Below are 17,457 nucleotides of genomic sequence, written 5' to 3' on the forward strand. Positions count from 1 at the left end.
GTGGGCTCAATGCCGCTTTTCCCACCTGCCTTTGGCCTTTACCGATTTCTAGGAAAATTTTGCCCAGTGCTTATCATTATTCACAGGCTTGCTTAGAACTATTAGAGTGAATTTTCATGAATCGTTCATAAGGAAACTTGATTAACCAAAATGTCAAGTCGTGCTCTGCTCTATTACTTCTATTTGTACAAAATAATATTGTTGATCAGTGAAACAGTATTGTAAAGTTAACATTAGCTGGGAGAAAACATTAGCAGTGAATAGGAGGGTGATTTTTTTAAAATTTGAAGTTTATAATCATTTAGAATGAGTAAGCCTTAAATGTTTTTGCTGCCATTCCCATATTCTCACAGTTTTAGAAAAGTTTCCAAGCAGCATATTAGCTCGACCATCACATCATCTGACAGATCTCTACTAAAGTCACTGCTAGTATATGTGGATAACCCTTCCAATGTTCTTCCTTAATGGAAGATTCTGGTTTCCATTCGATATCTCCACCCTAACCCCCATCAACTCAATGGCAGGGGAAAATAAAATTGCAATCCATCACTATGCAGATGTTGCACATTGTGGTTCAAACAGATTTCATCACCATATTAATGTCCAAACTCATAACAACATGTAAAACATTGTCTGAAGGCACTTACCTCTGTCGTGTGTATATTTCCGGTTCACTTACCCAAAGAAGTTTCACAAAACATAATATACAAAATGGAGTTTTAAGGTTAACACCCTCAAAACAGAGGTACACACCTCATACCAACATTCCACCTGGATCCAAGCTTACAACAAGCAGCAAAGATTAACATTTAGGAATCCATATATATTTCCAGTTGTAAGACAACTGGACAATCAATTTGACATTATTTCTAATCCGACAAATGGAAGAGCTTAGATGCAACTTACTTTATGGCTTCGCACATGTCCAACCCCATTTTGACGCAGTTTTTGGCATGGTTTGGCAGGGATATTGGTAAACCAGAAACACAGTAGTAGCAGTCCCCTAAAATCTTGATCCTCATACAATCATTTTCCTGAATAAAACCAAAGATAATAGTCACTTATTAATGACGACACATGATAATGCATGCAACTTTCAAGTCCTCAGATTCACAGTAAAGTCTTGCTTGTTAGTATATGAGATGCTTACCTTTGCAATTTGATCAAACTTGCCAAATAACTCGTTCAGTGTGTGCACAAGCTCCCCAGGTGAACACTCACTGGCCAGACGTGTGAAACCCACAATGTCAGCATACAATATACTGCAGAAATATAAATATTTGAACCATTTGATTTTCATTGCCAATCGTATTAGTAAACCAGCACTACAAAATGTTCTGTCCATTGATGGAAAAAGCTAGGGAAATTTAAGAGTGAAGTAATACAAAGGCTAGCTGATCCGAGTTAAACTGCTGAGTGCATCCCATATTCGACTTTGTGACATAACATGTGCGGTTAGATGCATGTTCATAGAGTCCCAGACTAATGACATGAACTCTTGTTGGTTGTGGCACGGCTTAAACAATATAACAGGCTACAAAGCAAAGCCGGTTTAGAATCTCTGGCAACAGAGCACCCCTCCTCGATGAACTCAATGCATTCTATGTTCGCTTTGAGCAGTAAGCCAGCAAACCAATGTCACCTGCTCCAATGGCCGCGGACACACCCATTCCTACAGTCACAGTCTCACAAAAGTTAGATCAGCCTTCTCGAAAATGAACCCACGGAAAGCAATGGGACCTCATAGAATCCCTGGTTGTGTACTCAGATCCTGCGCAGACCAATTGGCGGGTGTGTTCGCAGACATCTGTAACCTCTCCCTACTCTGTTCCGAGGTTCCTACCTGCTTCACGAAGACCACTATCATACCAGTCCCAAAGAAGAATCAGGCAACGTGCCTCAATGACTACCGACTGGAGGCCATGACATCTATTATTATGAAGTGCTTTGAGAGGTGAGTCATGAGTCACATCAACTCCAAACTTTCAGATTGCCTTGATCCACAGCAATTCGCCAACCGCCACAACAGGTCCCACAGCAGATGCTATCTCTCTGTCCCTACACTCAGTCCTGGAGCATCTCGACAACAAGGGCATCTATGTCAGACTCCTGTTCATTGACTACAGCCCCGCCTTCAACACAATAGTCCCAGCCAAGCTCATATCCAAACACCAAAGCCTACGGTTCGGCTCCTTCCTCTGCATCCTTGACTTCCTGACCCACAGACCGCAATCAGGAAGGATAAAGAACTACACCTCCTCCACTATAGTCCTCAATACCGGGGCGCCGAAATGCTGTGAACTTAGCCCCCCTACTATACCCCCGATATACTTACATACAACTATGTGGCAAAATCCGGCTCCAACGCCAACTACAAGTTTGCTGATGACACATCCATAGTGGGTCGGATCTCAAACAACAAGTCAGAGTACAGGAGGGAGACAGAGAACGTACTGGCATGGTGCAATGACAATAAACTTTCCCTCAATGTCAACAAAACAAAGGAGCTGGTCATCGACTTCAGGAAGCGAAGTGTCATCCATGACCCTGTCTGTATCAATAGTGCCGAGGTGGAGATAGTTGACAGCTTCAAATTCCTATGCAACATCACCAACAATCTGTCCTGTCCACCCACGTCGACCAAGAGTGCCAGGTGGTCATTTTGCTCACCGCCTGTGGCCCGCACACGTTTGGGGTGACGAAGAGCCTTACATACCCAGCTGCGCCTGACAGCAAGATGTTTGATGAACTTGTGAGCTTGGTGGGGCATTTAATTCCACAGAGAGGACCGCAGGAGAACCCTTTGCTGAGTTTTTATCCAGGCTACGCAGGACATCGGAGTACTGTGACTTATGGCGATCATTTGGTTTGCGGTATTAACAATGCAGCAACCCAGAGGAAGTTGTTAGCCGAGTCGTCATTGACGTTTCAACAGGCAATCCAGATAGTGTTGTCCCGAGAGAGCGCAAAACAGGGAGTGCAGGAGCTACAGCGAATAGAGGTGCATGCCTTGGGGCGCAACTCCTTCCATCCAAAAGCGGCTTTAGACGCTTCTCAGAGGCTGTAATCCGTTTACGTCGTACAAAGTGGTCTACCTAGTTTATCGGGTGGACAGCGAAGGATTGCACCCTGTCGCAGAGAAGGAACGCGCAATTCAACAAGCCCCCGCCCCGACTGACGCTACGCATCTTTGTTCTTTTCTCGGCATTGTAAACTATTACGGGAAGTTCCACCCCAATCTGGCAACTGTGCTGGCCCCGTTGCATCTTCTGTTGAAGAAGAATCACACCTGGGTTTGGGGTCAGCCGCAAGAAACCACTTTCCGGCGGGTGAAACAACAATTATCTTCGTCTGGGTTACTAACCCACGATGATCCTGAAAAGCTTTTGCTCATCAGGTGTGATGCATCCCCATATGGTATTGGGGCCATCCTGTCCCACAAGATGGAGAATGGAGCCGATAACTTTCTCCTCCTGCACATTGACTGCAGCGAAAAGAAGTACGTGCATATTGAGAAGCTGGGCCTGGCGGTGGTCTTTGCGGTGAAACGCTTCCACCAGTATGTTTATGGCCGCCACTTCACTATCGTGACTAATCATAAGCCTCTGCTTGGACTTTTCAGAGAGGATAAGCCAATTCCGCCCATTGCTTCTGCACGGATCCAGCGCTGGGCTTTGCTGCTCGCTGCCTACAGGTATTGTCTAGAGCATAAACCAGGGGCCCAGATAGCGAATGCCGATGCACTAAGCCGATTTGTTGACCGGCCCCATGTCGATCCCCACGATAGGTGAGGTGGTTGCAACCCTAGATTTTATGGACTTCTTGCCTGTCACGGCATCGCAGATCCGTGAGTGGACCCAGACAGATCCAGTCCTGTCAAAGGTTCAGCACATAGTCCTGTATAGTGGCAGCATATTCAGCTCCCAGGCGAGTTGCGGTCATTTTCCTCCAAGCTGTCAGAATTTAGCGTGGAAGACGGTATCCTCTTGTGGGGGACATGTGTGGTCGTCCTGGAAAAAGAACAGGAGCTGATACTGAAGGACTTGCATAATGTGTATCCAGGTGTGACCAAAATGAAAATGTTGGCCCGGAGTTATGTCTGGGGGCCAGGCCTCGGCGCCGACATTGAAAAGGTGGCCCAAAACTGCTCCATTTGCCAGGAGCATCAGAAGCTTCCGCCGGCCGCGCCCCAACATCACTGGGTGGCCTTGGGCTCGCCCCAAGGCGTGCACCTCTATTCCTTGTCGCTCCTGCACTCCCTTTTTTTGCGCTCTCTCGGGACAACACTAACTGGATGGCCTGTTGAAAAGACAATGCGGATTTTGGCGGCCCTTTTCAAGGATCCATGTTCCTTTTATTAATCGATGCCCAATCTAAAGGTGCATAAGATGGTAGGCACAATTCCTGTGCAACAATCAAGAAATTTGTTTATCTTTCAGCACGTATGGCCTCCTGGAGATGCTCGTTACGGACAATGGCACTCCTTTCACAAGTAAGGAGTTTGCGAGGTTCATGAAGATGAACAGCAGACGCCATATCCGCACCGCTCCGAACCATCCGACTTCCAATGGGTTGGCGGAGCGCGCAGTGCAGACGTTCAAACAGGGCCGAAAAAAACAGTCTTCTGGGTCTATGGAGACTAGACTGGCTCGTTTTTTGTTTTCGTACAGGACCAACCCACATGTGCTAACTGAGGTAGCTCCCGCGGAACTCCTAATGGGTTGGAGACCTAGCATCCGCCTTAGCATGGTTTTCCCGGACATTGGTGCAAAAGTACACCACACTCAAGAATGGCAGGGGCATGGCCTTTCTCGGCATCGTCTGATTTGGCAGTTTGCGCCTGGTGACCAGGTGTTCACTCGAAATTTTGCTGGTGGTGCCCAGTGGGTCCCTGGCGTTATCTTATGACAAGCGGGCCCGATCTCTTACCAGGTGCAAGCCCAGGGTCGTCTCCAGCGCAAACATTTGGACCACGTTCGGTCCAGAAGGCCACCTCTTCCAAAGGTTCTCCGCCCCCGGAGCTCACTTCTGCAGCTGCATAGACCAGACACAGTGGAGGTTCATCCTCACGATTTTCATCTGGCGCCGCACGCAAAGCCTGCGCGAGTCATTGAGAACCGCGTAGACATATGGACGCCGAGATGCCGGAGGTTTTGGACTCCGACTCCGAGGACGTCTCTGAGGGGGGGGTCCTTGATTCCATGGCCCGTGTATGTACAACCGTTACACAGTTCATCGCGGAAGCGCCTTTCGTTTTCTCGTTACACACCGCCTGATCCAGCGCCTCATGCAAATGGTGTCCGGACTGCGGCAAAACGGGTCCTCCGCCCCCCTCCGCCAGGGTCTTCCTCGGACTTTGGGGAGAGGGATGTTATAACCGGCCTGATTATTATTATTATTTCTTTTTTTAAATTACTTTATCAGAGTTGCAAAGCCAGAGCTCAGAGTGTGGACAGGGAGCCTAATCCAGCTCCTTGCCTGCTCCAAAAACCAATTCAAATTGAATCCAATTCATGGTCCCCATAAGAGAGAGATACCAGATCCAGGCATTACACCTGACCTCACGCTCATCTTAGCCAAAAGGACAAGAAGCGATTGCCTGATTATTATTGGCTAGGGACTATTGGCTGTCTCACAATCCTTAGTGAGTATGAGCTCCCCCAATGAGAAGGGCGGAGAAATCATTAGCAGAGACACCTGCATAAATAGAGCTGGCCAGCGTGGAACCAGCTAGAGGAGGGAATAGTGGTGGAGTATTGCTGGTGTTGTATATATGTAATTGTAAATAAAGTTATTTCTTTCGATTCTACAAACTAGTGCTGGATTCTTTGTGGCCTCACAAAAGCCCCAAACACTCTTCATGTGAGACAACCACTCACGTAGACTTCCTCTAATCTATGTATTGTATTTACAGTTCATTATGTTCTTTTCGACATTGTAGAGTAAACATTGTTTGAAGGATTACTTTTCTGAATATCATTCTGCTTCCAAGTGTTACCCTGACCCCCTTGTTGTCTGCTGTTTTAATGCCTCATCTCACTCTCCCTCTGGCTTTGACCTCCAATACTGTTTCAACCAAATTTAACAGCACTCCAATAAATCTTTCTTCTGGGTAATCCCTCTGATCTGATAATCATTATAGTTGGGGGTATTGGGATTTTGGGTGGGTTTACTGATGTCCAAGGAGAATGAGTGAGATGACTGTTGATTGATGTATAATTGCAATTGTACAGGGCCTTGGTGAGGCCACACCTGGAATATTGGGCGCAGTTTTGGTTTCCTTTTCTGAGGAAGGATGTTCTTGCTCTTGAGGGAGTGCAGCGAAGATTTACCAGACTGATTCCAGGGATGGCGGGACTGTCATATGAGGAGAGATTAGGATTGTTCTCACTGGAGTTCAGAAGAATGAGGGGGGGATCTCATAGAGACTTATAAAATTCAAACAGGACTAGACAGGGTAGATGCAGGGAGGATGTTCCTGATGGGTGTGTCCAGACCAGGGGCCACAGTCTGAGGATTCAGGGTAAACCATTTTGGACAGAGAGAGGAGAAATGTCTTCAACCAAAGAGTGGTGAGCCTGTGGAATTCATTACCACAGGAAGTAGTTGATACTAAAACATTGAATATATTCAAGAGGTGGCTAGAAATAGCACTTGGGGTGAATGGGATCAAAGGTTATAGGGAGAAAGCAGGATTGGGCTATTAAGTTGGATGATCAGCTAATATTGTGATAAATGGTGGAGCAGGCTCGAAGGGCCAAAAGGCCTCCTGCTCCTATCTTCTATGTTTCTATGTGAGTTGTGATTTCAATTTCAGATTATTTGACAGATGTTATTCTGCCTGGTGTCATGGGAGTGTCCCTTTAAGAAATGTTTTTGTCTTATCACATGGCTTCAGTGATGTCTTTGTGTGGGTGGAGCTGGGCTGTGGCTCTGTGAGTTTTACTTTCGCTTTGAGATTTGGACTGGTTTGAACTGTACAGGTTGAAAGAAAATTGAGGGGAGATAGATATAAGACAGATGTCAGAGGTAGGTTCTTTACTCAGAGAGTAGTAAGGGCATGGAATGCCCTGCCTGCAACAGTAGTGGACTCGCCAACACTAAGGACATTCAAATGGTCATTGGATAGACATATGGAGAATAACAGAATAGTGTAGATGGGCTTTAGAGTGGTTTCACAGGTCGGCACAACATCGAGGGCCGAAGGGCCTGTACTGCGCTGTAATGTTCTATGTTCTATGTAAGTGTCTGTCTATCTTCATTTTAAAAGCTGTTTCCAGACTGCTTGGTAACTTAAAAGAGATAATTGCTTTCTGGAAGGAATTCAAGCCTGCTGTTTGAAAAGGGGAACAGAGTATCAATAACAAGTCTTATAGCAGTGAGAATGCTGTGTGTTGGGCGACTCCTTTGAAAAGGGGTTTCTGGTTTTACTTGGATTTTGTTATTGAATTGGAACAGTTAAGGGGGAATTCATTAAGGGTTATACATAGATTACTGTAGCTGTGTGGGGTCTTTGTGTTTGGCATCGATAACACCTGAAAGGCTGGCTCTTCTGTTCATCCGAACCAAATTCAACAAACAGTTATAGGCCAGGTTAACTCCATAATATACTTTGGAGTTTTTTAAACCATGGCCCATCACACTGGGAAGTAGCAGTGGTGGGAGTTGTGGTGTGCCCATTATGTTGACTTGTTTTTTATCTTCTTAAAAATGGCAGATTCTCTAAATATTCTCAGACATTCTATTTTCATTTCAAACCTACTATATCTGTGGTTCCGCCCAATCTTTTTCAATTTCCTAAAATGTTCCTATTGTTTCCTTTCTGTTCACCAATCTTATGACCTTGACTCCATTTTAGCTATTTGTATATTTTGTTCTGTTAATTGCCAAGATTAAGCTGGAGTGGGAGATCTTGCACCAATGCCATATTAGTTAGATTGGATTGCACATGTTTAGGTTTTACATTTTTTGCCCACAAAATTGCTGGAAGTGCAAGCTGATCACAGCATAAGAAGGGCATCGGGACATCTTGGATCTTGGGACGAAGAGTGGATCTTCTGAGAAAATTAGATCAAAGATTGTGAAATAGGATTGAGAACGTATGGCATGTTTATTAATGTGGATCTGTAAAATGCCGTAAAAAAAAGATACACAGAGTGAAAGAAATATTGGATTTTGAGAGAAAAAGAAAGGAAATTAAATTTACAATCTCAAATAATAATGCACAACTGAAGAAATAAAATTTAATGCTTTTAATTGTTCGCTTCCTGGGCAAGTGTGGTTGACTGGCAATCATTAACAATTAAACATATTTCTAAAATTGTACTTATGATGTTAGTTACTAGACAATTGTTTGTGGTGTGATTTATTAACAATATATGTGTAAATGTAGCAACTTTGTGAGTGTTTTTGTTTGGGGGGTTGCGGTTAAGACCAAAATACTATTTTCATAATTAACAGAGTACCATTAACCATAAGTTGCTTGCTGATTTGAACATTAAAAATGGGTTGGATGTCCATATGAGGCCGGATTCACCGTTGGCTGATACCGAAATTGCGAAATGCGATTGGCCGGAGAATTACCAATGCCTAAATCACAGCGGGCGTGATTTGACGCAAAATTGCAACTCTCCGTCATTTGATAGCGGTGTCAATATGGTCCAGAACGCACGTATAGTAAACATCGTTTGCACGTCATTAGCGGGCCTCACCCGGAATTCTCTAGGACTACCGCGATTCTCCGCATCCGATGGGCCGAGTTCCAGATGGCGCGGAACAATTGTGCTTTTATAAATCCTGTAACTTGCGTTGTGGCTAATGAGGAAGAGTGAGAGAGGTGGTAGGACACAGAAAGGCGCAACTGTGGTCTGCCAGGCCGGTCGCTGGCTGGGAGCCTACCGACTGGGGGGGGGGGGGGGTGGAGGTGTCATGGGGGACAGGCTGGGTGGGCGAGGTGACCCCCCCACAGGATTGGGATGGTGTTCAGTCATGGACCGCCATTGATATGGCCCGAAAGCAGCCATCTTGCTGCGCACCCCACTGACCACCCACTGTGGCCCCTGGTTCTGCAGAGTGACACTGGTCGATTGGGGCCCCACCCCAGCATCCCACCCTCTGCCATACACCCCCCTATCCGGCTGCCACCTGCCGGAAGACATCAGGCGGTCCACCCAAGGGCAATGCCTACGGGGCACCGGGTGGGGGCCATGGAGCGCACCACTGGCAAGGGCAGCGCTAGCCAACACTACCCTTGGCAGCAGGGACGGGCGCCAGGGTCAGTGGCTCCCATGTCGCAGGGCAATGACAGGACCAGGGGTGTGGAGATGGGGTGGGTGTGTGGACATGCGGGGGCAGAGCCCACAGTGCCAACCCAGGGCCAAAATCTAGCCTGGTGGACCTGGTTGGGCACGGGGCACCACGTTAGCATGTCGACCTTTCGCCCCCTCAGGGCAATGGATATTGGAATTCAACCAGCAATGGTGGCCTTCCTACTGGTCTCCTTAGCCCTGGGGGATGCACTGCGGCCTCGATGAGCTGGAGCTGCTCGAGGAGGAGGAGGCTGCAGCAGCGGAACATGCAGTAGTGGAGCATGCAACAGCGAAGCATGCTGCAGAGGAACAGCAGGCAGCGGCCAACAGGTCGAGGAGCAGGAGGTGCCAAGGTGGTGCTGCGTGAGGCCTCGTGAGTACCGGCAGCGCCTCTCATTCGAGGACCTGCCGGACCTGGCATATCGTCGAAGACTCCGGCTGAGCAGTGAGACAGTGCGACATATCTGCCAGAGCATGGCACACCCGGCACCGCTGGGTATGGGGGAAGGGCAATCACTCCCGGTGGCCGTCAAGGTGACGGTCGCCCTGAACCTTTACTCAACGGAGTCCTTCCAGGCGTCGAGTGCTGACCTGTCCGGGATCTCACAGACCTAAATGCTCAGGTGCATCCACGGCGTCACGGAGGCCTTATATGCCCAGGCGACTCAATACATCCACTTCAATGTGGAACGCGCCTACCACGATGCCTGGGCAGTGGGGTTCGCCACCATCAACAGGATGCCCGGGTCCAGGAGGTGATCGACGGGATGCACGACCCCCCTACGAGCATCTGCAGATAACAGGCCGCTCTACACAAACTGAAATGGATTCCACTCGATGAATATGCAGCTGATATGTGACCATCAGCTGCGCAACATACACGTCTGCGCCCGATACCAAGGTAGTGTGCATGACAGCTTCATCCTGGCACACTTGACGATTCCTGACATGTTCGAGGCGCCCACCCCCCCTTCGGGATGCAGTGTCCCTGCCCCTGAACCGCACCTTAAGGAGACCGAAGCACCGCTCGATCACATCCCTGGTTGCTGCGTGGCGAGATTGTAACGTGTCTTGCCATCGGACTGGGGTCTCCAGATAGTGTCAATAGCCACAACCACAGTGGATAATCCCTGTTACCCAGGAGCCCCTCGAACATGTAAGGAATCACAAAGTGTGCCAGGATGAAGGAGTCACAGATTATCACAGAATTTACAGTGCAGAAGGAGGCCATTCGGCCCATCGAGTCTGCACCGGCTCTTGGAAAGAGCACCCTACCCAAGGTCAACACCTCCACCCTATCCCCATAACCCAGTAACCCCACCCAACACTAAGGGCAATTTTGGACACTAAGGGCAATTTATCATGGCCAATTCACCTAACCTGCACATCTTTGGTCTGTGGGAGGAAACCGGAGCACCCGGAGGAAACCCACGCACACACGGGGAGGATGTGCAGACTCCGCACAGACAGTGACCCAAGCCGGAATCGAACCTGGGACCCTGGAGCTGTGAAGCAATTGTGCTAACCACAATGCTAACGTGCTGTCGTGCACACTGCCTGGGTATCGGGTGCAGAGGTGTACGATGCGCAGCTGATGGTCACAGGCGAGCTGGATGTTCATCGAGTGGAACCCACTTTGGTTATAGTAGAGCGGCCTGTTATCCGTAGGTGGCTGTAGGGCGACATGCACCCTGTCTATCGCCCCTGGGTCTGTGAGATCCCGGACAGGTCCCCACTCGGCAACTGGAAGCACCCCGTCACATAGAGGTTCAGGGTGACTGTCACCTTGATGGTCGCCGTGAGCGGGTGTGCTCCCCCATACCCCTGCGGTGCCAGGTGTGGCATCATCTGGCAGATGTGTCACACTGTATCTCTGCTCAGCCGGAGTTTCCGATGGCATGCCTGGTCCGGCAGGTCCTCGAATGACAGGTGGTGCCGGTATACAGAAGCCTCATGCGGCGCCTCCTTGGCACCTCCTCCTCCTCCTCCTGTTGGGCGGCTGACACCTGCCCTTCTGCAGCCCGTTGCTCTGCAGCCTGGTCATCTGCTGGCGGTTCCGTTGCTGCCCGCTCCGCTGCTGCAGCTTCCCCCTCTTCTCCCAGCGGCCCCTGTTCATGCGGCCGCAGGACATCTCGCAGAGCGGTAACCACCACCACGGCGGCCAGCGTTGCTGGTTGAATGCCAAATGCCATTGTCTGCAGGGGGTGGAAGGCTAGCATGTTTGCATAGCGCATACCCCTGTACCCAGCCAGGTTTCATGGGCTACCCGGTGGCCCCGGTTGGCATTGCAGGCTCCGCCCATACCCAGGCATGTCCCTCCCCCACCATCACACTCCTGCCCCATTGGTGTAGAAGTGATCAGTAACTTTTCTTATACACTATTGTGTCTGTCACTTGCTGCGATAATCTGCAAATATCTTTCACAAACCACTGAGCATAGCTGGGGGAGGTGGTAACTTTGACAGCAACTGGCAAAGTGTGGCTATCAAGTTCAGTTGTCAACAGAACTTGTTCCAGCAGGCTACATATATCTATGCATGTAGGGTGCATACCCTACATGATACCGAGCCTTAGGCACTGTTTTCTAACAAACCAAGGTAGTTTATTCAAAGCTTACAGAACCGATATGCTACCTGTAGCATCCTGCGGGCTCCACCTGTGTGTTGATCCACTCATTCCTGCAGGGCTCCAGTAATTGGGGCTGGTTTAGCACAGAGGACTAAACAGCTGGCTTGTAATGCGGAACAAGGCCAGCACCGTGCGTTGAATTCCCGTACCAGCCTCCCTGAACAGGCGCTGGAATGTGGCAACTAGGGGCTTTTCACAGTAACTTCATTGAAGCCGACTTGTGACAATAAGCGATTATTATTATTGTTAGTGGCAGGTTGGTGCTTCTGCACACCCTTCTATTGCTGTTGCTACTGATGGGCAGCTGCTCAGCATCTTGGTCTTCACCTGAAGTTAGCAGTAACACAGCATATGCTGCACGCATACTGTTGTCATCGATGAGGGGTGGGATTTTTCTAAAAAATAGACTAAATGTCATTTCGGTCACGCAAATCGGTGTAAATCATGCCAGCAGTTCTGACCTGATTCCGGTTGCAATTGTCCTGTACATAGTCATCTTTTTTTTGGGGGGGGGGGGCGATGTGATTTGATCCAGTATTGAAAGGAGGGGGGGCAGAAACAAATTGGCAGGTCTGGCACCTCAGAGACCAGGCACAATTTTTAAAGTGCGCCCAAATTTCAGAATAAAGCTACAGACCCACTCCCTCTCAATCGCCGACATCAGGCAACACCACTCCCCCCATACCAATCGCTGGCATCAAGATCAACCGCAGTCGCTAGTACTAGCATTTCCACTTCCCCCCATCCCCAGGTGAGCAACACCCTGCTAAGGGTCGCCAAATGCCCCCCATGACCTGCCTCCTCATGTTCTGCCCCTCGTGCGCTACCTCCTCATACCTCATCTCTTGACAGTGTCCCTTGGCACTACCCCCTGGCATCTTGGAGGTTGGCACTGCCAGAGTGCCAGTGTCTGTCACATCCCCGAGCACCCGGGAGCTCCAAAGACCATCCAGCAGCCCCCCCCTTCGCCCGCCCCCAGGCCCCCCCCCCCCCCCCCCCCGACGTGGTCATAGCATCTCATGTCCATTTTTGGAGGCCAGTAGTGACTCGCGTCGGCTTAATGCTGGGCAGGAGAATTGCAGGCGCCGAGTGAATCCGGCTTAAAACAGCTACTGCAGGCGGGATTCTCCATCCCGCCGCACTCGTTTTCTGGTGAGGCGCACCCCCGCCCACAGCGGGATCCTCTGTCCCGACAGCAGGCCAATGGGTTTCCCACTGTGGGTGCCCTCACAACGTCAGGAAATTCGCAGACATGAGTGCGCAGCCAGCGAAATGGAGGATCCCCTGACAGAGAATCCAGCCCTGCATTTTTAAATTAAAATTTAAATATGCTAATCTGTTTTACTCCAAGGAATGTTATGAAGAGAGCTGATACTAATAAGTTTCAATCAAACATCTGACTTGTTAACCATTATTGGAGCTGAAACAAAATTGGCCAGCCCACATGCAAAATAATAAAGCAAAAAAAATGCTCTCAGTGGTTCTTATATTAATCTTGATATTAGTTTGAAATGTGCTGCTGTAAAGTTTGCTATTTTAAAGATTTATGATTTAATGCATGAAGCGTACAGATAGGAAACATATGAAAAATAATCAGCAGCAACTGAAATGACTCAATAATTTTATGAAGTGCTTCCGGTTACAATAGATGACAACAACATTGTCAAGATGTGTTTTTCTTACAGCTTTTTTACACTTTTAAGAAAAAAATGAAAGTACCTCACATTTGTGTGCCTCTTCACATACAAATTGTGAAAGTTATTTGTATTTTCCAGTTGGCAGTGACCAGATTTAGGTCCTTGTAATCGTTGAATGATTTCAGCCTTCATCTCCATGGCAATATGTGCAGGAAGCAATGACAGTAACAGACGTTCCTTTAGAAATAAAAGAAAACATTTTTAAAAACAAATTAAAATGCTATAATGTTATATTTCCTCATCTCTTACCAATACTTTTATTTTCTTTTTTAAAATTTTGAGTACCCAATTCTTTTTTCCAATTAAGGGGCAATTTAGCTTGGCCAGTTCACCTACCCTACACATTTTTTTGGGTTGTGGGGGTGAGACCCACGCAGACACAGGGAGAATGTGCAAACTCCACACGGACAATGACCCAGTGTCGGGATCGAACCCGGGTCCTTGGCGCCGTGAGGCAGCAGTGCGAACCACTGCGCCACCGTGCTGCCCTATTTCTTACTAATACGTAAGTAATTTGTAAAGAAGCAGAGGTTGCAAAATTATGCTCCCCAATGATGGTAATTTCAGGACTTGAGGTGCTGTCACAGTGTGAAAATGGCAACTTCTGCGCCTTTCCGACGTGGTCCATGCTGAACACCATCGGGGTGAGGGCATTAGCATGTGCACTGTGTGTGTGCCAGTGGAAGAATGCGGAGAAGGCAGATTGTAATGTCAGTGAGCATCTGATGCTTATTTGATGCTGGCCCTGCCTTTTTGGAACTTACCGTTCTAGTTTATGCCCTCACCTAAATGTGCACAACTGAGTATGTGTCCAGCAGCACTAAGGGCATCCCACCAGCACAGTTTCTGCTTTTAGATAACGCTGGTACAGAGCCAACACTGGCAAAGAATATCCGCTTGCTATCTAAATTTAGTGAGGAAGGAGTGGATTGTACTTTGTGTCATTTGAGAAAAATGGCATAAAACTAAAATGGCCTAAAGGAAATTGGACTCCCACAGTGTTCTCATTGGAAAACCTTTGGGGATATAATTATCTCTTTCAGAAGAGCAACATGTGACCATGACAGAATAAAGAATGCTGTTCTCAATATTTTTGAGTTCATACCAGAAGTGTAGAGACAGAAATATTGAAATTTGAAAATAAAACAAGGTCAAACATTTATGGAATCTTCTAGAAAGAAGGAAATGGTGTTTGATAGGTGGTGCAAATTGATAATGGTTGAATAAGACTTTGAGAGACTTGGGAAAGTTGTTCTGATGGAAGAATTTTGGGTAGATTCCACATAGACGAACGTGAAGTTCATAAATAATGGATGCTACTGAAATGGAAGATGAAAACGAATTGACTGGTTGATTGGTGGTGTCTCAGAGGTCGTTATTACGAGGGAGGAAGTGTTAGGTGTGTTAAAAAGCATTCAGGTAGACAAATTCCCAGGGCCAGATGGCAACTATCCCAGATTACTGAGGGAGACAAGAGATGAAATCGCTGGGCGCCTAACAGAAATCTTTGTGTCCTCTTTGGCCAAAGGAGAGATCCCAGCGGATTGGAGGATAGCCAATGTTGTATCATTATTTAAGAAGGATTGCAAGGATAACCCGAGTAATTAGAGGCCAGTGAGCTTGACGTCAGTAATAGTGACATTTTTGGAAAAGATTCTCAGAGATAAGATCCATGCATATTTGGAAGTGAATGGCCTTATTAGCGACAGGCAGCATGGTTTAATATGAGGGAGGTCAGGCTTCACTAATCTGATTGAATCTTTTGAGGAGGTGACAAAAATGATTGACAACAAAAGGGCTGCGGATGTTGTCTACATGGATTTTAGTAAAGCATTTGATAAGTTCTCTCATGGCAGACTGGTACAAAAGATTAAATCACATGGGGTCAGGGGTGAACTAGCTAGATGGATTCAGAACTGGCTTGGCCATAGAAGACAGAGGGTAGCAGTGGAACGGTGTTTTCTGAATGGTGGTCTGTAACTAGTGGTATTCTGCAAGGATCAGTACTGGGACCTCTTCTCTTTGTAATGTATATAAATGACTTGGAAGAAAACGTAGCAGGTCTGATTAGCAAGTTTGTGGATGATATCAAGATTGCAGGAGCTGCGGATAGTGATGAAGATTGTCAGAGAATACAACAGGATATAGATAGGCTGCAAAATTGAGCAGAGAAATGGCAGATGGATTTTAACCCGGGCAAATGAGAGGTGATGCATTTTAGTAGGTCCAATTCAAGTGGGAGCAAAAAAATAAATGGCAGAACCATTCGGAGCAGAGAGACACAGAGAGATCTGGGCGTGCAGGTCCACAGATCCTTAAAAGTGGAAGCACAGGTGGAAATGGTGGTAAAGAAAGCACATGTCATGCTTGCCTTCAGAGGACGGGGTATCGAGTATAAAAGCTCGAAAATTATGTTACAGTTAGATAAAATGTTGGTGAGGCCACATTTGGAATACTGTGTCCAATTCTGGTCACCGCACTACCAGAAGGATGTGTCAGCTTTGGAGAGAGTACAGAAAAGGATTACCAGGATGTTGCCTGGTATGGAGGGTATTGTGCGGATTCTCCGGTCTCCGACACTTAAATTGCGTTCGGCGATCGGCTGGAGAACCCCCATTGGGGCCTAAATCGGGGGCGGCGCTGCTTTTGCGATGCTCTGCCCCCTCCAAACGTATACGCCGCACGCCATAGGGGCGGCCTCAGAACGTCACCTGAGACCCTTCCCCGATACTCCGCCCCCGATGGGCCGAGTTCCCGACGGCGTGGGTCACTCATGCTATTTTCTTTTAGGGAACCCGGCGTGGCTGCTGCGGACTGAGCCACAGTCGGGGGGGGGGGGGGGGGGAGAGCCAAGCCGCGGGCAGGAGGAACTTTGTCAGGGGCTGGGGGCACTGGCGGGGGGTGGTCTGGTGGTGGCGAGCCTGGCCAAAAGAGGGCGCTATTTGGCAGGCCGGGTCCACGCATGGCCATGTGGCTGCACGGCGGCGGACCTGGCAATTCTCCGGCTGTATCCGCGCCTATAGAGCCGGGCGTTCTAAGCTGCGTGCCTGCTAGCCCCCCATCAGACCGAGGATCGGTGGAGGGTTTGCGACATTTTGTCGGGCGTAAAACGCCACTGTTCCTATGCCGGCGTCAGCACTTAAGCCTCAAAATCGGAGAAACCAGTCCAATAGCTATGAGGAGAGATTGAATAAACTGGGATCGTTCTCCCTAGAGAGACGGAAGCTGAGGGGTGACCTGATAGAAGTTTATAAAGGCTAAATATTGGAAGTCGAAAAGCAACCCTGTAGCATTAGTACAAATGACAGTGATCTTCCAGAGAATGCTGGCTTACGGGGTAAAAATTATGACCTGCCGTTTGGTTTTCCTGTGCTTATTGATGTAGTAAATCATGGTGCACGAAGCTATAGTTTTTTATCTAAGGGTGCAGTATCCCGTTTTTTTTTTGTGATGAGACAGGTAAGTAGATTGTTATTTTCAGAGATAGAGGAGCGGTCACTGATGGTGGCATTGTGATATTGAACTCTCTGCAAAAATCTCGCTGATTAATGACATGGGGCCATAACCTCCCAGCTCCGGGGCATTGTATCTGGGTGATACCCCAAAGATGCACGAGAAAACCACCATCCACATACCCCCTTCGCCCCACCTCCACCACCACCACCACCCCCAGAGATTCCAAGGTAAGGATTGCACGGTGATTGCCCTGGAAGTTCAAACTACTGTTGGGCAATTGCCCTGCACTAAGGACCAACCAAAAATGCAATTTAAATTGCAAACTTCGGATGGTTCCGGCTGTCAACCAGCAATAATTAGCCAAAAAA

General features: G+C 48.0%; 1 protein-coding gene across 3 annotated transcripts in view; it reads right to left on the reverse strand.

Moving 5' to 3' along the window:
* The window catches only part of LOC140425321 (adenylate cyclase type 2-like), a 1,061,108-nt gene that overhangs the window by 231,243 nt on the left and 812,408 nt on the right, over positions 1-17,457 (reverse strand). For all 3 annotated transcript variants that reach the window (XM_072509476.1, XM_072509475.1, XM_072509478.1), the window contains exons 6-8: positions 13,656-13,810; positions 1,151-1,262; positions 907-1,034 (exon numbers count right to left, since the gene is read on the reverse strand). In XM_072509476.1, the coding sequence (XP_072365577.1) occupies positions 907-1,034; positions 1,151-1,262; positions 13,656-13,810 (395 nt within the window). The remainder of the gene's footprint in view (positions 1-906; positions 1,035-1,150; positions 1,263-13,655; positions 13,811-17,457) is intronic.

Source organism: Scyliorhinus torazame, chromosome 6, assembly GCF_047496885.1.
Source record: "Scyliorhinus torazame isolate Kashiwa2021f chromosome 6, sScyTor2.1, whole genome shotgun sequence".
NCBI classification, from domain to species: domain Eukaryota; kingdom Metazoa; phylum Chordata; class Chondrichthyes; order Carcharhiniformes; family Scyliorhinidae; genus Scyliorhinus; species Scyliorhinus torazame.